Here is a 16978-nt window from a genome sequence, read left to right as displayed (position 1 = left end):
AACCTGCGGCGTTCACAACCCGCAGCGCTGTGTCTGCGCAAGCGCGTGACGCAATTCGGTGCTTCTGTGCATGCGCGTGACGTCATTTTGTGCTTCTGTGCATGTGCCGAAACCCGGAAGTAAACCATTCCGTTACTTCCATCGTATTGCTTTCAACACCTGTCCAAAAAACTTATTTTGCTTCGGCAAGCCTACCAAGACAGGACTGTGGTTTTATTACGAGCAGGCAGCGAGCATTTTACGCGTGTCCAGTTGGCTTGCGATCACACACGTGCTCATCGCTGCCGACCCGGAAGTGGCCGGAAAACAGGGCAGAACAGGGCGGGCTTGTGCCTGCTCCATCGATGCGCACAGGGGTCAGGAACGGGGAGGGGGGAACCCCCCGCCTGTACATTAAAAAATAAAAACAGCAGGCCTAATCTATGTTTTCATCATTTTGCTTAAAGTCTGGTTTTACTGTTATTTCTAATGAATAATAAATTCATTTTTAATAGAAATAAATAAAAGCAGCAATACAGACAAGCGCAGGGCGATCACTCACCACAAGCTCGCTGAACATAACGTCCAGCTCTTCCACCGGAGGCATGGGCAGCGAGGGCTCCATCGTCTGCAGGGCAAAGGCGCTGTCATTCCGCAGCCGGTAAGTGATCTCCGGGTGGTCATTACTCCGGAAGCAGCAGAAGATAAACGAGATCCCTCGCCCGCTCCTTTTCCGTGGGGCCATGGCTGGAGTTCTCCTGGTTCGCCTTCCTAGACACTAAACCCTACAAAGGAGGGAAGAGGAGAACGTGTTAACAGTTTGGGCTAGCAGCTGAACTGGGCTACCCCCAGCACTATTCTCCTTTTACCAATCCCACTAACCGCCTCTATTTAAAGCCCTGTTCTTCAATAAGTAGTCCCCAGTACATCATTCCGACGGGGAGCCTTTGGCCCGAACACCATCATCCTGGAAGTATAAACCGCTCGCTGGCAGGACCTGACTGAGCGGCTGCCATGCTTTTTAACGATATGGGAGTATCAAGTGCACCAATGGTCATTGCAGGTGTACTGAATAACACCAGAGACAGTGCGGTGCAGTGGTTATAGAGTGTCAGACTAGGAGCTGGGAGACGAGGGTTCAAATGCCCTCGCTGTGACTGGACCCTGCTGGTTATTTTCCTCGTTCAGCAGATTATTATTATTATTAAAATGTTATTTTTCTCCGCCGGCCTTTTAAAGCAAGGGTGCTCGTGCTTCCAAGTTTTGCAGGGAGATGGGTGCCGCTTGGAAACTTCTGGAAGCGGAAAGCCCAGTGCTCAGAAGGATGTCATCATCTCCCCAGCCCTCCCCTCCCTCAGTTCTTCTGCCAGCTGGTCTGCAGAGTTGATTGGAGAAAGCCACAAAGTACTAGTTGCTTTTCGGCGAGCTCCTGTTCATCCACACCACTCCCTGCTTCCCCAGTCATTAAACTCATAAGAGACAGAAGCAAAACAGAAACAACAACAAGCCCCCCCCCACAAGAGAACTCATCTTTAAAAAGGGAAACCTAAGAGGTCAGCGTCTGTCTAACAGGCTCGCTCCCAGGGAGCACGTCTGCTGCAAAAAGCCTGGAATTAGCAATTTACATTGTTTTCTCTATTACTAAGAGATAATAGGCACGCCAACGTTTGTTGTTAGTTGCAGATCACAGCCGAACCTTCAAGGGATGCGTTAAGAAGCAGCATTGCTAAGAAGTGGAGCTTCTCAGGAGGAGACGCCAGTCTTGCCACCAGTGAACCGCCCTGTGATCTTTGGATGAAGGGCGGTATACAAATTTAATAATAATAATAATAATAATAATAATAATAATAATAATAATAATCAATAATGTGTTGTCATGTGACATCTACAAAACTAGGCTGGCAACATCTAGTTCACGTAGGCAAATGATGCAACGTGATTGCATTTATGGGAAAAGTCTGTGGCTTGATGGCGCAGGCCGTGCCTTACATGCAGAACACTCCACGTTCCATCCTAGAACTGCCAGTTTTTAAAAATGAGAGGTAATAGGCAACAGGGAAGTTGGGCTGGGCAATATAGTCATACCTCGGGTTACAGATGCTTCAGGTTGTGCATTTTCGGGTTGCACACCGCGCCAAACCCAGAAGCACCAGAACAGGTTACTTCCGGGTTTTGGTGCTCACGCATGCGCAGAATCACCAAATCATGACCCACGCATGTGCAGACGCGGCACTACGGGTTGCAAATGCTATGGGTTGCGAACGTGCCTCCAGCACGGATCACGTTCGCTACCTGAGCGTCTGCTGTATATCCTCCAAAACCACTTTGAAGTCCATATCGTGACAGTGGTTACATAATCTTTGACCTTGCAATATATTGTGAATCATGATATGTGTGTGTTTGCTATGCAAAAATCACAATGTGGGAAAAACTGTGAAGCCAGCCGATGCCTCTGCAGAGCTCCATCGCTACTTCGGACATTGCGACATATCAGTATATTGCAATGTTTAGCTGGTGATATATCACGATGTTGAAAACCAGTTATCGCCCGGCCCTACTGTTTGCCTCTACAAAGTCGCATCCTTATTTCAGACATCATGATATACTGATATATTGCTGATATTTAGCTGGTGGTATATTGCAATGTTGTAAACCAGATATCGCCCAGCCCTATCAGGGAGATCTCATCCTGGCAACCTGGAGAGCGGCTGCCAGACAGAGCCAACAGCCTAGATCTAAATGGTCCAATTGGAAGAGTTGCACAAGAGTTGCACTTCTTTGGTTATTGTAAAGGCTCCCCCCCCCCTTTTAAAGGCAATAGGGGAAAGCTTCTTTCAGCAACGTACTGGAAACAAGTTCCTAGCAGCCTGGACAATCAAGTCTCTAGGATGGGAGGTTAGCAAGCAAACTCCAACCTCCCGACAGCAGCAAGACTCAAACAACTCCCATGACCCAGGCTGCGTTGCATGTGAAGATCACACAAGGCTTCTTCATTACCCGCTTTTGGCAGAAGCCCAGTCCCATTCCTCAGCTCCGCCAGTGTTTCCATGAAAAGGAAGGCGTTCTGCCAACACGCTGCCACGGACTTTCCACAGAAATCCCACCCAACGTTGCACAATGCCCTCGAGGCAGATGCCAGCTTAGACAGCACAAAAGTTGCTCATGCAGTCTGGCTAGGCTGCGCCGCATTCCTGCCCTCAGCCTCCCAACGGTTCAGAAGCAAGGTTTTCAAAAGTAGGTTGGGCGAGACATGTATACGGGGACTTACAGGCGCAGGAAAGCTTCTCAAGGTAGAGGCTGGAACCAATCCACCAGGACTCGTGTGCCTTTGGGCACCGTGATACCCCCCCCCCACACACACGGGTCCACAAACAAGAAATGCCATTGTGTTTGCATGGGGTATGTCCACAGCCAAAATGATTTCAACCAGAGCAAGAACGGAACTGGGCCTCACTCCCTGCTAACTCAATGATTCTTTGACCCTTGCACTTTGACACCAGGCTATGTTGTTGTTTAGTCGTTCAGTCGTGTCCGACTCTTCGTGATCCCATGGACCAGAGCACACCAGGCACTCCTGTCTTCCACTGCCTCCTGCAGTTTGGTCAAACTCATGCTGGTAGCTTCGAGAACACTGTCCAACCATCTCGTCCTCTGTCATCCCCTTCTCCTTGTGCCCTCCATCTTTCCCAACATCAGGGTCTTTTCCAGGGAGTCTTCTCTTCTCATGAGGTGGCCAAAGTAGTGGAGCCTCAGCTTCAGGATCTGTCCTTCCAGTGAGCACTCAGGGCTGATTTCCTTCAGAATGGATCGGTTTGATCTTCTTGCAGTCCATGGGACTCTCAAGAGTCTCCTCCAGCACCATAATTCAAAATTCAAAAGCATCAATTCTTCACACCAGGCTATATAGCCTTGTAATTAAGTACTAGCCTATGGGTTGGCCAGGGAGTGAATGGAGTGTTCCACGCCTCTTCTGTACTCAGCACAGAAACCAAGTGAGACGCTCCCTCTTTTTCATGCCCAACGCAGAAATCTGACAATAATAATAATAATAATTTATATGTCACCCATCTGACTGGGCTGCCCCAGCCACTCTGGGCGGCTTCCAACAAATTTAAACATCAAACACATATCCTACAATCCCTTCAACGCTCCTGAAAGACAGGACCAGTTCTTGTTAATATGCTTACTGCCCATTTATCTGTAATATGTGAGTAGACGTCAGCCTTTTTATTCAGTTAAGTTCTGAAGCAAATTACTATGGCAAAAAAAGGGACAGACTTGGTAATAATTAGTTTCTTATAATAAAAGTGGGTTTTGGGGGGCAGGGGGAGAATTAGAAAGAAAAATCCAGCCAGCTGGTGCAAAAAGGATGGAGTTCTCCTTCTATCCTCTGCCAATCCACAGCAGGGTGCTGGTGGTGCTTTTGCCTTTGTGGGCTTATTGACAAGGTTGCAACCGTATTATTAGTGCAGCATTCGCTTAGCATTCTTTTTAAAGTGTCCAAAGGGCTTTACATACATTGCCTTACTTTAATATTTTGCAACAACTCCATAAAGCAGGCAAGAAATAGGCCTTGTATTGCACAGGTGTGCCCATCACTGACAGGCAATGGCTCTCCCGGGTTTCAGACAGAGCTCCTTTCTTAACCCGCTTGAAGACATAAAATATTGAACCTGAGACCTTCTGCAAGCAAGCACCGGCTCCAACGCTGATCTACGGCCTTCCTGCCAAGGAAGTCTCCTGGGCCTTTGTTTGATTTTGGAATATTTCTTTAAAATATACAGCGGTATAGAAATAATAATACTACTAATAATTTCTATTGCCAAGCAAAAGGCGCCTAGACATTCCGTTGTGGTGACTGAAGCCTAGGTTGAAGGTGTCATTTGGCGATTAGCTTATAGATCTGATTTTCTAACACAATTTCTCATGGTGAACTGGCTGGAGGAGACCCCCCAAGGCAGGACACAGGAGGCTATTGACAAGGAACAGATTAGACGTTAGCGACAAGGTCAAAGCAAGTTCAGTGAAACTCCACTCAACAGGCTATCAAAAGCAGCCGACAATCAAACACCACCAATCAATACCTTTTCAAAGGGACCTCGCTACAGCAGTCTGCAAGCTGGATCTAGACTGCATCACTGCTGTGGGTTTTGTCCAGAGGTGCCTATAGGACAGTGGTGGCTGGAGCTATGGCAACTGTAGTCGAAAACATGGCGGGCGTAAGACAAGGGTAGGCAACCTAAGGCCCATGGGCTGGATGCGGCCCAATCGCCTTCTAAATCCAGCCCATGGACGGTCTGGGAATCAGCGTGTTGTTACATAAGTAGAATGTGTGCTTTTATTTAAAATGCATCTCTGGGTTATTTGTGGGGCATAGGAATTCGTTTGTTTGTTTTTTTCAAAATATAGACCGGCCCACCACATTGTCTGAGGGACGGTGGACCGGCCCACAGCTGAAAAAGGTTGCTGACCTCTGGTGTAAGAGCATAAGAAGAGCTTGCCAGATCAGGCCCAAGGGAGCTCACCTGATCCAACATTCTGTTCTAATAATAATAATAATAATAATAATAATAATAATAATAATAACGATAATAATAATAATAAATTATTTATACCCGCCCATCTGTCTGGGTTTCCCCAGCCACTCTGGGCGGCTCCCAATAGAATATTAAAATCACAATCAAACACTAAAAGCTCCCCTAAACAGGGCTGCCTTCAGCTGTCTTCTCAAAGTCAGATAGTTGTTTATTTCCTTGACACCTGATGGGAGAGCGTTCCACAGGGCAGACACCACTACCGAGAAGGCCTTCTGCCTGGTTGCCTGTGACCTCACTTCTCTCAGTGAAGGAACTGCCAGAAGGCCCTCGGCGCTGGACCTCTGTGTCCGGGCTGAACGATGGGGGTGGAGACGCTCCTTCAGGTATACTGGGCCGAGGCCGTTTAGAGCTTTAAAGGTCAGCACCAACACTTTGAATTGTGCTCAGAAACGTACTGGGAGCCAATGCAGGTCTTTCAGGACTGGTGTTATGTGGTCTTGGCAGCCACTCCCAGTTGCCAGTCTAGCTGCTGCATTCTGGGTTATTTGTGGTTTCTGGGTCACCTTTAAAGTAGCCCCACATAGAGCGCATTGCAGTAGTCCAAGCAGGAGATAACCAGAGCATGTACCACTCTGGCAAGATAGTCTCTAGCCAACCAGATGCATCAAAGGGATGTCTGCAAGGTGGACATGAGCACAACAGCACTCCCTGCAATTCCCTGGAACTGGTAGAATACAGCTTGCACTAGGGGTTGAATAATAATAATAATAATAATAATAATAATAATAATAATAATAATAATAATTAAAAAAAACAACTTGCTGTACTTGTATCCCCCCCACCTGACTACATTGTCCCGGCCATTCTGGTTGGTTTCCAACAAAATATAAAACGACGCAAAATACATTAAAAGCTTCCCGATACAGTGGAACCTCGGGTTGCGAACGTGATCCATGCGGGAGGCATGTTCACAACCCAGTGTTCGCAACCCGCAGCACCACTTCTGTGCACGTGTGGGTTGCGATTCGGCGTTTCTGTGCATTTCTGAGCACTGAAACCCGGAAGTAACCCGTTTCAGTACTTCCGGGTTCGGCGCGGTGTGCAACCCGAAATTACATAACCTGAAGCATCTGTAACCCAAGGTACCACTGTAGAGTGCTGCCTTCTGGTGAAGGCTGCTCAGTAGTGTTTAAAAACGGTGGCGGCCTCTGTTGAATTAAGACACCATTCTGCTAACTTAATTAAATTAAGCAAAAACAAAAACACAAGCTTCCTCAACACAAGCAACAGCTGCCGGGAGGTGTGTGGGTTTTGTTTGTGTTTTAAACCTGTTATAATATGAAAATCTCAAAAATGCAGTTTTGCAGCCACCGAGGTGACACGGTGCCGGAGACCATGGCGGCCTGTTGCCATGGCGCCCGCACGGGACCGATGGCTCTGCATCTGTGAGCACCGAAAGGCTCAGCGCAGAAACGTTTGGAAATTCTGATCCGGCTGCCGGATAAGAGGCTTAAGATGGGGAAAGCCTACACACAGAGCTCGCCGCGAAGGCTTCCAATTTGTCGCGCCCCGGGAATCAACAATGGAGCAGCGAGAGGCAAAAGGGAATGCCCAGCAAACGCAGCTTTGTACTTGGCAAACAACGGCCGGTCGGCGCAGACAAACGAGAAGAAGTAATTAAGAGAGCTGCCACGACAAAAAACAAGGGTAGCAGAGACTGGCTATTTATCATTTTGTTTATGTGGGAGAATGGAGTGGAAACAATTCGCTCTGCTTATTCCACCCCACCCCCCGTATTAACAGACCCAGGAATTAGGCCATTAACATCCCCGCATTTTATAGACTACCCCTCCCCTGCTGCCGCAAAGGAAAGTGGTCCTAATGTGCATGTTTTTGGTTCAAATCATCAAGAATACTCAGTAATGTTGCTACTGCCTTGGTCCAGTATACCTGAAGGAGTGTCTCCACCCCCATAGTTCAGCCCGGACACTGAGGTCCAGCTCCGAGGGCCTTCTGGCGGTTCCCTCATTGCGAGAAGCCAAGTTACAGGGAACCAGGCAGAGGGCCTTCTCGGTGGTGGCGCCCGCCCTGTGGAACGCCCTCCCACCAGATGTCAAAGAGATAAACAACTACCAGACTTTTAGAAGACATATGAAGGCCGCTCTGTTTAGGAAAGCTTTTAATGTTAAATAGATTATTGTATTTTAATATTCTGTTGGAAGCCCCCCAGAGTGGCTGGGGAAACCCAGCCGGATGGGCGGGGTATAAATAATAAATTAATAAAAAAATAATTAATAATACTGCAGGATTTCAGGCAGGGTGCCTCTCTCAGTTCTTAACTGGACATGCCCAGGATTGAACCTGCATGCAAACTGATGCTCTACCTGTGAGCTAAAGACCCCTTCCAGATCCCAGGCTACAGTGATCCAAATTAGCCAGGTGCCAGGTGCGTTTTGCACCTGGCTATCCGCCACTTGTGACCAAGTGATGACGTCTGGGCCCCAGGATGGAACCTGACACCTCCACCATCTGGAGATGTATGCCTGGGGATCATTGGATCTGAACTGTTTTCACACACAACATCTTGTAGAATTGCATCCATTGTATTTTATCTGCCCAATCGGAATGAATATCAGGAACCAAAATGGTTTTTCTGTGCAGCCTGAGCACGAGCAGTGAATGACGTTACAGTGGTACCTCAGGTTAGAAAAGCAAAGCAATGCAATGCAATGTGCATGTATGTGTACACACAACAACAACAACAACAACAACAACAAAACAGTGCTTTTGCAGCTCTGAGCTCTGCTTAGCCTCTTCTCACAGTTGCTGTGTCTCAAATCCCCCCCGTACCCCAAAATTTTAACCTGCTTTGCCACACTCAAGTAGCTGCATTCCCCCGATTATTAACACAAGGCAAACACACATGTTTTGTTCTGCTCTTACAGGGAAGCCCAACATGCCAGGCAGCTGAAGGCACATGCGTTCCGCTTAGCAAGCTGTGCAAGGAAGCAAAAGATTTGCATGATCTGTACTGCAAAGGCGGCAGGGCATGCCAAACCTTGAAAGCCTCTCTCAGGAACACCAGAAGTTACTGTAAACAAGGAAAAATGCTTATGGAACCCAAAAAATGTTTCCTAACACATTGGCACTGAGCCAGGAAGTTCTGGTGTGTCAGCATCCCTGCTTTGGGAGGAGTAGGGGAAAAAACACATGCCAAATGCCCGTCAACTCTGGGGAGGAGAAGGCGGCAGTTTTCAGCATTTTTTATTCTGAGTCACCAAAAAGTTGTTTACAAGGAAGTGCTTCTCCGGCAGCTAATGATGTGCTTGACTTTTAAATGCCTATCTTTAGATCAAAGTCAACACGCAGCTCAACCCCTTTTATCAAGTCACCACAGCAGACAGACAAGGTGACTGAAATGCACTTGTGAAGAGCGGAATAGAGTCGAAACTGGCTTGCTAATTGCAGCGTTCCTTCAGTTTGGTGTAGCAGTTAGAGCAGGGGTCGGCAACCTCAGGCCCATGGGCCACAAGCTGCCCATGGTGGTCGTTTAACCGGCCCATGGACCTGCACACTCAGTCAGCTCCCATGTGCCACGCTAAACCGGTGCAGAGCAGAGCGGGCACCGCCTTCTGCAATGCTGGCCAGGAAGCTCCTGCAGCCAATGGGATGCTGCGCACGCCTCCTCCGCGCTGGAAGGAGCACCAGAAATAGCGTTTGCGCATGCATGCGCACTCTGGCCCACCGCAGCGTCTGCCGGACCATGAACCGGCCCAAGCCGCAGAAACTTTGCCAACCCCTAGGTTAGAGTGTCAGAGTAGGATCTGGGAGACCAGGGTTCAAAGCCAGGCTTGGCTACAAAGCACACTGGGTGACCTCAGGCCGGTTACTGCCTTTCAGTCTCACTTACCTCACAGGGTTGTTCTGAGAATTTTAAAAAAGAATGAGGAAAGGGAGAATGATGTATTCCACTTTCAAGTTGTTGCAGGAAAGGTGAGCTATCAGTGGAGCAAATAACTTTATACTGTGCATGTTATTTATGCACACTTGTCCCCTGACTAGATGTTGTATATTAAGTGGATTACAAACCCTTAAAGCAAATTAAATTTAAGGGTGCAAAGGCGGGAGTTGTCCAAAAGGAACCGATCTGCTGTACGGGGGGGGGGGGGGGCTCTACCGCTTACAAGATGCAAACCCAGCGTATTCCCAGCCGCAATCCAGAAATGTCAAAATTACTGACCTGCAAAGCCGGGGACATGAAGACGAGCTTCTGTGCCACCAAGAGTTTTGCCCTACTTTTCTCTCTCTCTGCGCCTGATGAGTCAAGATCGCTCCTGCATCCCTAGAGACTCTTCCACTTTTGGAGCTTTGTCCAGGGCGAATCTGTACACAGCGCACAGTTAATGCAGTGCTGGACCATAAAGAAGACTGATTGCCGAAGAATTGATGCTTTTGAATTGTGGTGCTGGAGGAGACTCTTGAGAGTCCCATGGACTGCAAGAAGATCCAACCTCTCCATTCTGAAGGAAATCAGCCCTGAGTGCTCACTGGAAGGACAGATCCTGAAGCTGAGGCTCCAATACTCCCTGGAAAAGACCCTGATGTTGGGAAAGATGGAGGGCACAAGGAGAAGGGGACGACAGAGGACGAGATGGTTGGACGGTGTTCTTGAAGCTACGAACGTGAGTTTGACCAAACTGCGGGAGGCAGTGGAAGACAGGAGTGCCTGGCATGCTCTGGTCCATGGGGTCACAAAGAGTCGGACATGACTAAACGACTAAACAACAACAACAATCTTAGATTGCAGAGGGGCTCAAATATTTAGGCCGGACCCATCAAGAGCAGGCAAATGACGGCAGTCGGGGTCATGGGAACTGTAGTTTGTTAAGGACGATGGGAGCTGAGGCTCTGGGAGGGGTGAACTGCCCTTCCCAGGAATCTTTGGGGGAAGCTATTTGCTTTCAATGTGTGCTGTGGGTACAACCTATGACCAGAGCTTCTCAGAATCCAAATGTATACAAAGAAGCTGGCTGCATTTGGGCTGGAAATGCCAATTACCACCTTGTGGGGTTTGGGAGTCGACCAATCCAATTCAATAGTTAGCATTTGCCTCGGGAAAGTCAGCTCCCGACTGAGTTTTCTTGGCTGCTCACAATGTGGGCGCTGGGTTTGATTGAAAGGCCACCCACCCTGTTTCAGCCAAACGCAGTAACCAGTTTTATTTACTCTCAGATAAAAGGAAGCATGTGCCCAGTTAAAGTACAGCTTCCGGGGGGCGTGGGGGGGTGAGGGAGAAAGAGAAATCTGTATTCAGTTATAAGGGACCACTTTACAAACAAGAATTTCCCGACGTTTGGGGGAAATTGTGGGGTGGGGTGGTGGAATGGCAGCCCTAAGCCCTTCTTTCAGGATTTATTGATTGAAGATCACCCCCTATTTCCGATGTGAAGTCAGTGTGTCACATCACAGAGGGGGAAGACTACACACACACACACACACACACACACACACACACACAACTGCCTATATGAGCAGTGATTCTGCATTTCTGAGATCAGATGTTGCCAACCTTTTCTGATCAGGGTGCATATTTGGATCTTGGATTGAGGAGTTTGGATTTGATATCCCGCTTTATCACTACCCAAAGGAGTCTCAAAGCGGCTAACATTCTCCTTTCCCTTCCTCCTCCACAACAAACACTCTGAGGTGAGTGGGGCTGAGAAACTTCAGAGAAGTGTGACTAGCCCAAGGTCACCCAGCAGCTGCATGTGGAAGAGTGGGGAAGCGAACCTGGTTCACCAGATTACGAGTCTACTGCTCTTAACCACTACACCACACTGGCTCTCTCCCCCCCCCCAATGCACACAGATCATTTATCTCCATCAACCCTTAAATTTCGCTTCTCCATCGGCTCAGGGTCAAAATCGGATCCAACGAAATCTATCTTGAGTCATGGGGAGCACATAGCGCTGTAAGAGGAAGTGGAAATGAGAGCTACTCTTCTATGGTCTTTTCCAGGGAGAAGTAAGGAATGGCCCTCGCTACCTCATGACCAAGGGGGCAGTGTGTTGGTGCCTCGGTGGGTTTTCAGGCACCAGAAGAGATCACCACAGCTCCCGCAAGCACCACATCGGTGACCTCTGGAGTCTGATGAAAGATGTTCTGCCTCTTGTATGAGGAACAGCTGCAGCTATTTCTACATTAAACCACATCTGGCACATGAAGAGAACGGACCCACAATCTGTTCTCAGATTTCAGAAGTCAAATAAGCCAAGGAATCACGGTCCATTTTAGCTTCCCTCTACTGAATAGGATGCATGTACTGAAAAATAGATCAACCCTGGGGATCCTCCACTTTGCACCTTATGGATCTTGCCCAGTCAGTCAAGATCCATTTTTGCTTTGGGATTTTCTTCTTTAAAATATAAAGCAGTACAGAAATGAAAATATAACATCATCTCATTGCAAAAAAAAAAAAAAAAAATCACCACAAAAGGTGCCTAGCCACTGTAACCTAGGTTTAAGGTGCCATTTAGCAATTAGTTTATATGTCTGAGTTTCTCACACTGAACAGGATAGAAATTTCTGTGCTTTTCAGAAGATCCCATTGCAATGTTCAATGGGACCACAGGAGTAGGAAAAAGGGAATGAGCGTGGGAACAGGTACCCTGTTAATCATACATCACAACTGTCAACTGCAGGGTCCATGGTTTTGGTGCTTCGGCAAGGAGTGGGCAGGAGGGTTGAATATTGATTGTTGCTTCTTGTATAAATCAGTGAAATCAATAAAGTATGCTGGTGAGGCGGCGTAGCCTTATCAGTTTTATATAAATCTTCCATGCCACAGAAATATCTCCTGTGGTTATCTACTCCTCATCTGAAAATAAAAGCAGTGCAATTTTCAAAAGAAAAACAATAACACCATTTAGAGCAGTCTTGTGCGCCCTGGTATCTGTTGAGCCAAGCTGGCTGGCTGGGGGTTAAGGGACCTGTGGTCCAAACATGCCTGAGGGCAATCAGTTCAGACTCTAGGGAGTTTCACTAAAGCAATTTGGACCAAGGAGGTATTTCACTCCTTCCCCAGCGAGACCCAAGAAAGCTTCATTCATGTCTAATTTAGGGCCGTGTACCCTAAACACAAATATTAGAAGTCCGGTGGTGTGGAATTTGCTGTTCTAGTAGTAGAGGTGGGCAGCATCATTCAGTATTCCCCAAAAATGACATTTCACCACCAGATGGATAAAAGAGAGTGAGAACGAACCGGGGGTGAAGGGAACCAGAGGCAACAGTGGCACAGTGTTTGAAAAGCCTCCAAACTCAATGTTTTTCTTCCCCCACAGATTACTGGCAACTTTTCTTGGTTCCATCCTGCTAATGTGTGTGGATACAGTTTCTAAAGAATGCAGCATTTTAAAAGCAGAGCCTAAACATGGGAGCACTGACTGCCCACAGTGTGTATGAATGAAATAGTTGCTGTCGGCGCACGGTCTTCAAAAAACCATCAGGAGCCAAGCAATTAATCTCAAACTGAGGGCTTTTCATATATTTGCGGCTACAGAGGGGTTGGGTGAAGCTTGTAATTTTCCTCTAAGAAAAGCTCAAGCTAGCATATCGCAGGGACGGGGGCTTTAAGTAATAACCCCTCATCTTTGGAACTTCTTTCTGCAGTTAATCACTTCTTTGACATGGTCCCTAAAGCCTTTATTCCTTCAAGCTGTTTCTCATTTTTTATTACAGTTATCCATATTTAAATCTGGGCTTGTTTCACGGGTTGTAGTTATCTGAAGGAAAAATACCCTGTTAATGTTCTTATGTTCTAAAACATTTTGTGAAGGTTTGGGCTTTCCATCACAGGAAAAAACAACAACAACTTTTCATCCATTACATATCCAATCTACCCTGCAAAGAAGTAACACAACTTTGGATAGCAGCGTGGAAGATTAGGGTCCCTTCCTTATCATAACCTCTAGGGGGAAATTACCAGACGACATGCCTGCATTTTTCAGAAAACAGACAAGGCTCACCTCTGCAAACTGCCAACATATTATTATTATTTTTGTTACATCTTCAGGAAGGTAGATCAAGAAATCAAAATATGAGCTGCTGTCACTGCAATTACTCCCAGGTGGGTTTTGTAGCATTTCAACATTTGGGGTATCATTTATGTATATATATATTTAATTAAGCTCCCTCACTTTTAGGAGAAGCAAGATATGACAAAAATTGCTAAGCATATTAAAAGAACTGGGTTTGTTTAAAGGTTTAAACATGGTGGAGGTAGCAAGTTTTATAAAATAAAAACTGACTCCAACCCTGGCTATATGATAATTCAAGGGGGGCGGGTTTCCCCCAAGGCGTCGATGAATGCACGCATTGCCCTTCATTTCAACTTTCCAATAAGTCTTAGATCAAAGTCTTTATTGCCTTGTGTCTGTCCAAGAGCTACACACTGCAACGTAGCTTGTTTCTGACCCAACGAAACTGAAAGGGCTTCTCCTGATCTATGGCTTCCATGATCAAAGCTCTCACCTCCCATTTGAAGTCCATCTGGAATCTTCGCTGCCATGTGTGCAGAAGCCTTTCAACTCCCTCCCAAAATTCAAACCAGCCCAGAGTTTGTTCTTTTCTCTACGCTCTCCAAGGTTTTATCTGTCACGTACAGGTAGCTTGCATTTCTAGGTTTAATAAGCCAGCAGGGACGGGAACGCAGACCATAATCCTCACGGAACAGAAGTCAAAGCTCACAAGATAATGCGAGGGGAAGAGGAAGCTTTTTCCCATGTTGAAGAACAGAAGCTGCAGTTTCTCCCCATGCTTGGTTCAGCGTCTTGTGCTTGCTGTTGTTTAATCATGTCCGACTCTTCGTGACCCCCTGGACCAGAGTACGCCAGGCACTCCTGTCTTCCACTGCCTCCCGCAGTTTGGTCAAACTCATGCTGGTAGTTTCAAGAACACTGTCCAACCATCTCGTCCTCTGTCGTCCCCTTCTCCTTGTGCCCTTCATCTTTCCCAATATCAGGGTCTTTTCCAGGGAGTCTTCTCTTCTCATGAGGTGGCCAAAGTATTGGAGCCTCAGCTTCAGGATCTGTCCTTCCAGTGAGCACTCAGGGCTGATTTCCTTCAGAATGGATCGGTTTGATCTTTTTGCAGTCCATGGGACTCTCAAGAGTCTCCTCCAGCATCATAATTCAAAAGCAGCCATTCTTTGGCGATCAGCCTTCTTTATAGAATAATACAGTGGTACCTCAGGTTACATACGCTTCAGGGTACATACGCTTCAGGTTACAGACTCCGCTAACCCAGAAATAGTACCTCGGGTTAAGAACTTTGCTTCAGGATGAGAACAGAAATAGCGCGACGGCGGTGCAACAGCAGCGGGAGGCCCCATTAGCTAAAGTGGTGCTTCAGGTTAAGAACAGTTTCAGGTTAAGAACAGACCTCCAGAATGAATTAAGTACGTAACCAGAGGTACCACTGTATGCAGTTGTAAATGCTGACATTAGGACCCACGAAAGGGGGTGGGGGGAAGTTTCAAGATTCAGAGTAATCTCTATACAGTGGTACCTCGGGTAAAGAACTTAATTCGTCTGTAACCCGAGATACCACTGTATAAAGATTAAGAGTTCACAATTTCATGGAGGAGATGGCTACTGATGGCCACTAGCCATGAAGGCTGTAGCAGTGCTTCTGAATCCCAGTTGAGGGAAACAGCAGGAGGAGAGAGGTCTCTTGAGCAAGAATCCTGCTTGCAGATTTACCACAGGATTCTGGGTGGCCACTGATAAGAACAGGACACAAGTCTAGATGGGCCACTACCAGGCTCTTCTGATGCTAACATTTACCATCTTAGCATCCGATATCTTAGATCTTAGTAACAATTTTATTCCGCAAATATACTTCTTTTTTCCCCCCCACTGGAAGTAATTTTATTCACCAGAAGTCATCAATATTGATTTGCTGTAAGGTTTGTAACTGAAAGTAATTTCACAGAATACAAAATCCCTGAGTGCAGAATCTGATACTGAGTGCAGAATTTAGCTTTCTGAGAAACACAGTTCTGGAGAAAAGAAGTGGTGTTGCAGCTTGAAAGTGCAGCCAATGTCATTTTAAATCAAAGAAGGGAAACATGACTGAACATAACAATGCTCTCTCCTCATGCTTGTCAAAACCAAAATAAACCATGCAAAGTTACAAATAGAGTACAGAATTCATGCAGGACACAAAACCCACTTTTTCTTGGTTTAATTAGCAAATATACTTCTACAAACGTATTACGTGCTGAAAGGAGGTTGGATAAATCACTGCTCTGCCTGAAGGTATGTCACTGGAGTGCAAGTCTTTTAGAGATGTGCAATAGGAATGCACTAATCGGGTAATTCCTTTCCAGCTCTAGGCAAAGCTGTAAAATCAATGCTTAAGATTCTTAACTCAAGGTAAATTCAGTAAAGCACACCACATAATAGGCTTTTGTCTCTAAAACATGCTTCAAATTAGCAGTGTGTGTGTGTGTGTGTGTGTGTGTGTGTGTGTGTTTTAATGCAGGAGTGAGATAAATCACAAGAAGTTCTTCTGGCTTATCACATTCAGTACTGTTCCTTTTAGCTTAGGAGCAATATGACATAAGAACTGTTTGTCGACTTTCTAACTGGTTTCTGGCGTGCAAATTTGCAGCTGACAAAAAACGGAACACATCTTCCAAAGCAGCTGCGTCTATTTGGCTGCAAAATAAGGCGAGTTTTTCCTGAACTTGTGAGTAAAAATCAGTGTGGCACGCTGCGCTTCATTTGTTGAGCTAGTATTGCACAGTCAAAATGTTTTGGGGGGAATAGGGAAATTGAATATCCTTTTGTAGTGTATTAAAATAACGCCTTCGCTTCATTGCAAAGAGGAGTGCTCGTCTGTGTTATTAATATTGTGCAACACAATCGTTTAATTAAAAAAATTAAAGAACAGTTTTGTCGGGAATGGGAGGTCTCGCAAACCATAGTACATTGGTACCTCAGGTTAAGAACTTAATTCGTTCTGGAGGTCTGTTCTTAACCTGAAACTGTTCTTAACCTGAGGTACCACTTTAGCTAATGGGGCCTCCCGCTGCTGCGCGATTTCTGTTCTCATCCTGAAGCAAAATTCTTAACCCGAGGTACTATTTCTGTGTTAGTGGAGTCTGTAACCTGTAACCTTGCTTCCAACTGTAACTTGAAGTGACTTGCTTCCAACTGTAACTGGAAAGTCTTAGGGATGGATTTTGGTTCAGACCCCAGATCAGAGAAAAGCAAGCAAGACACAGGTTCTATTTAAGCTAGGATTGGAGGCATAGGCACATCAATGAGCATAGGCCTACCCACAAATCTTCAAGCGAACACAAGGCCAAAAAATACCTAAGAAAAGAAGTTCGATTATAAATGGCACTTCACAGTCTCTGCATTATTTGTATGCACCGAACATGTCCTGATTCATTATGT

General features: G+C 46.4%; 1 protein-coding gene across 2 annotated transcripts in view; it reads right to left on the bottom strand.

The window, feature by feature from the left end:
- DAAM1 (dishevelled associated activator of morphogenesis 1) overlaps positions 1-16978 on the bottom strand; it is a 174980-nt gene that overhangs the window by 117824 nt on the left and 40178 nt on the right. For both annotated transcript variants that reach the window (XM_053397548.1, XM_053397589.1), the window contains exon 2: positions 542-764. In XM_053397548.1, the coding sequence (XP_053253523.1) occupies positions 542-724 (183 nt within the window). In that variant the 5' untranslated portion in view covers positions 725-764. The remainder of the gene's footprint in view (positions 1-541; positions 765-16978) is intronic.

The sequence above is a fragment of the Podarcis raffonei genome, chromosome 1 (assembly GCF_027172205.1).
Source record: "Podarcis raffonei isolate rPodRaf1 chromosome 1, rPodRaf1.pri, whole genome shotgun sequence".
Lineage (NCBI taxonomy): Eukaryota > Metazoa > Chordata > Lepidosauria > Squamata > Lacertidae > Podarcis > Podarcis raffonei.
This window is presented reverse-complemented; position numbering and strand designations above follow the sequence as displayed.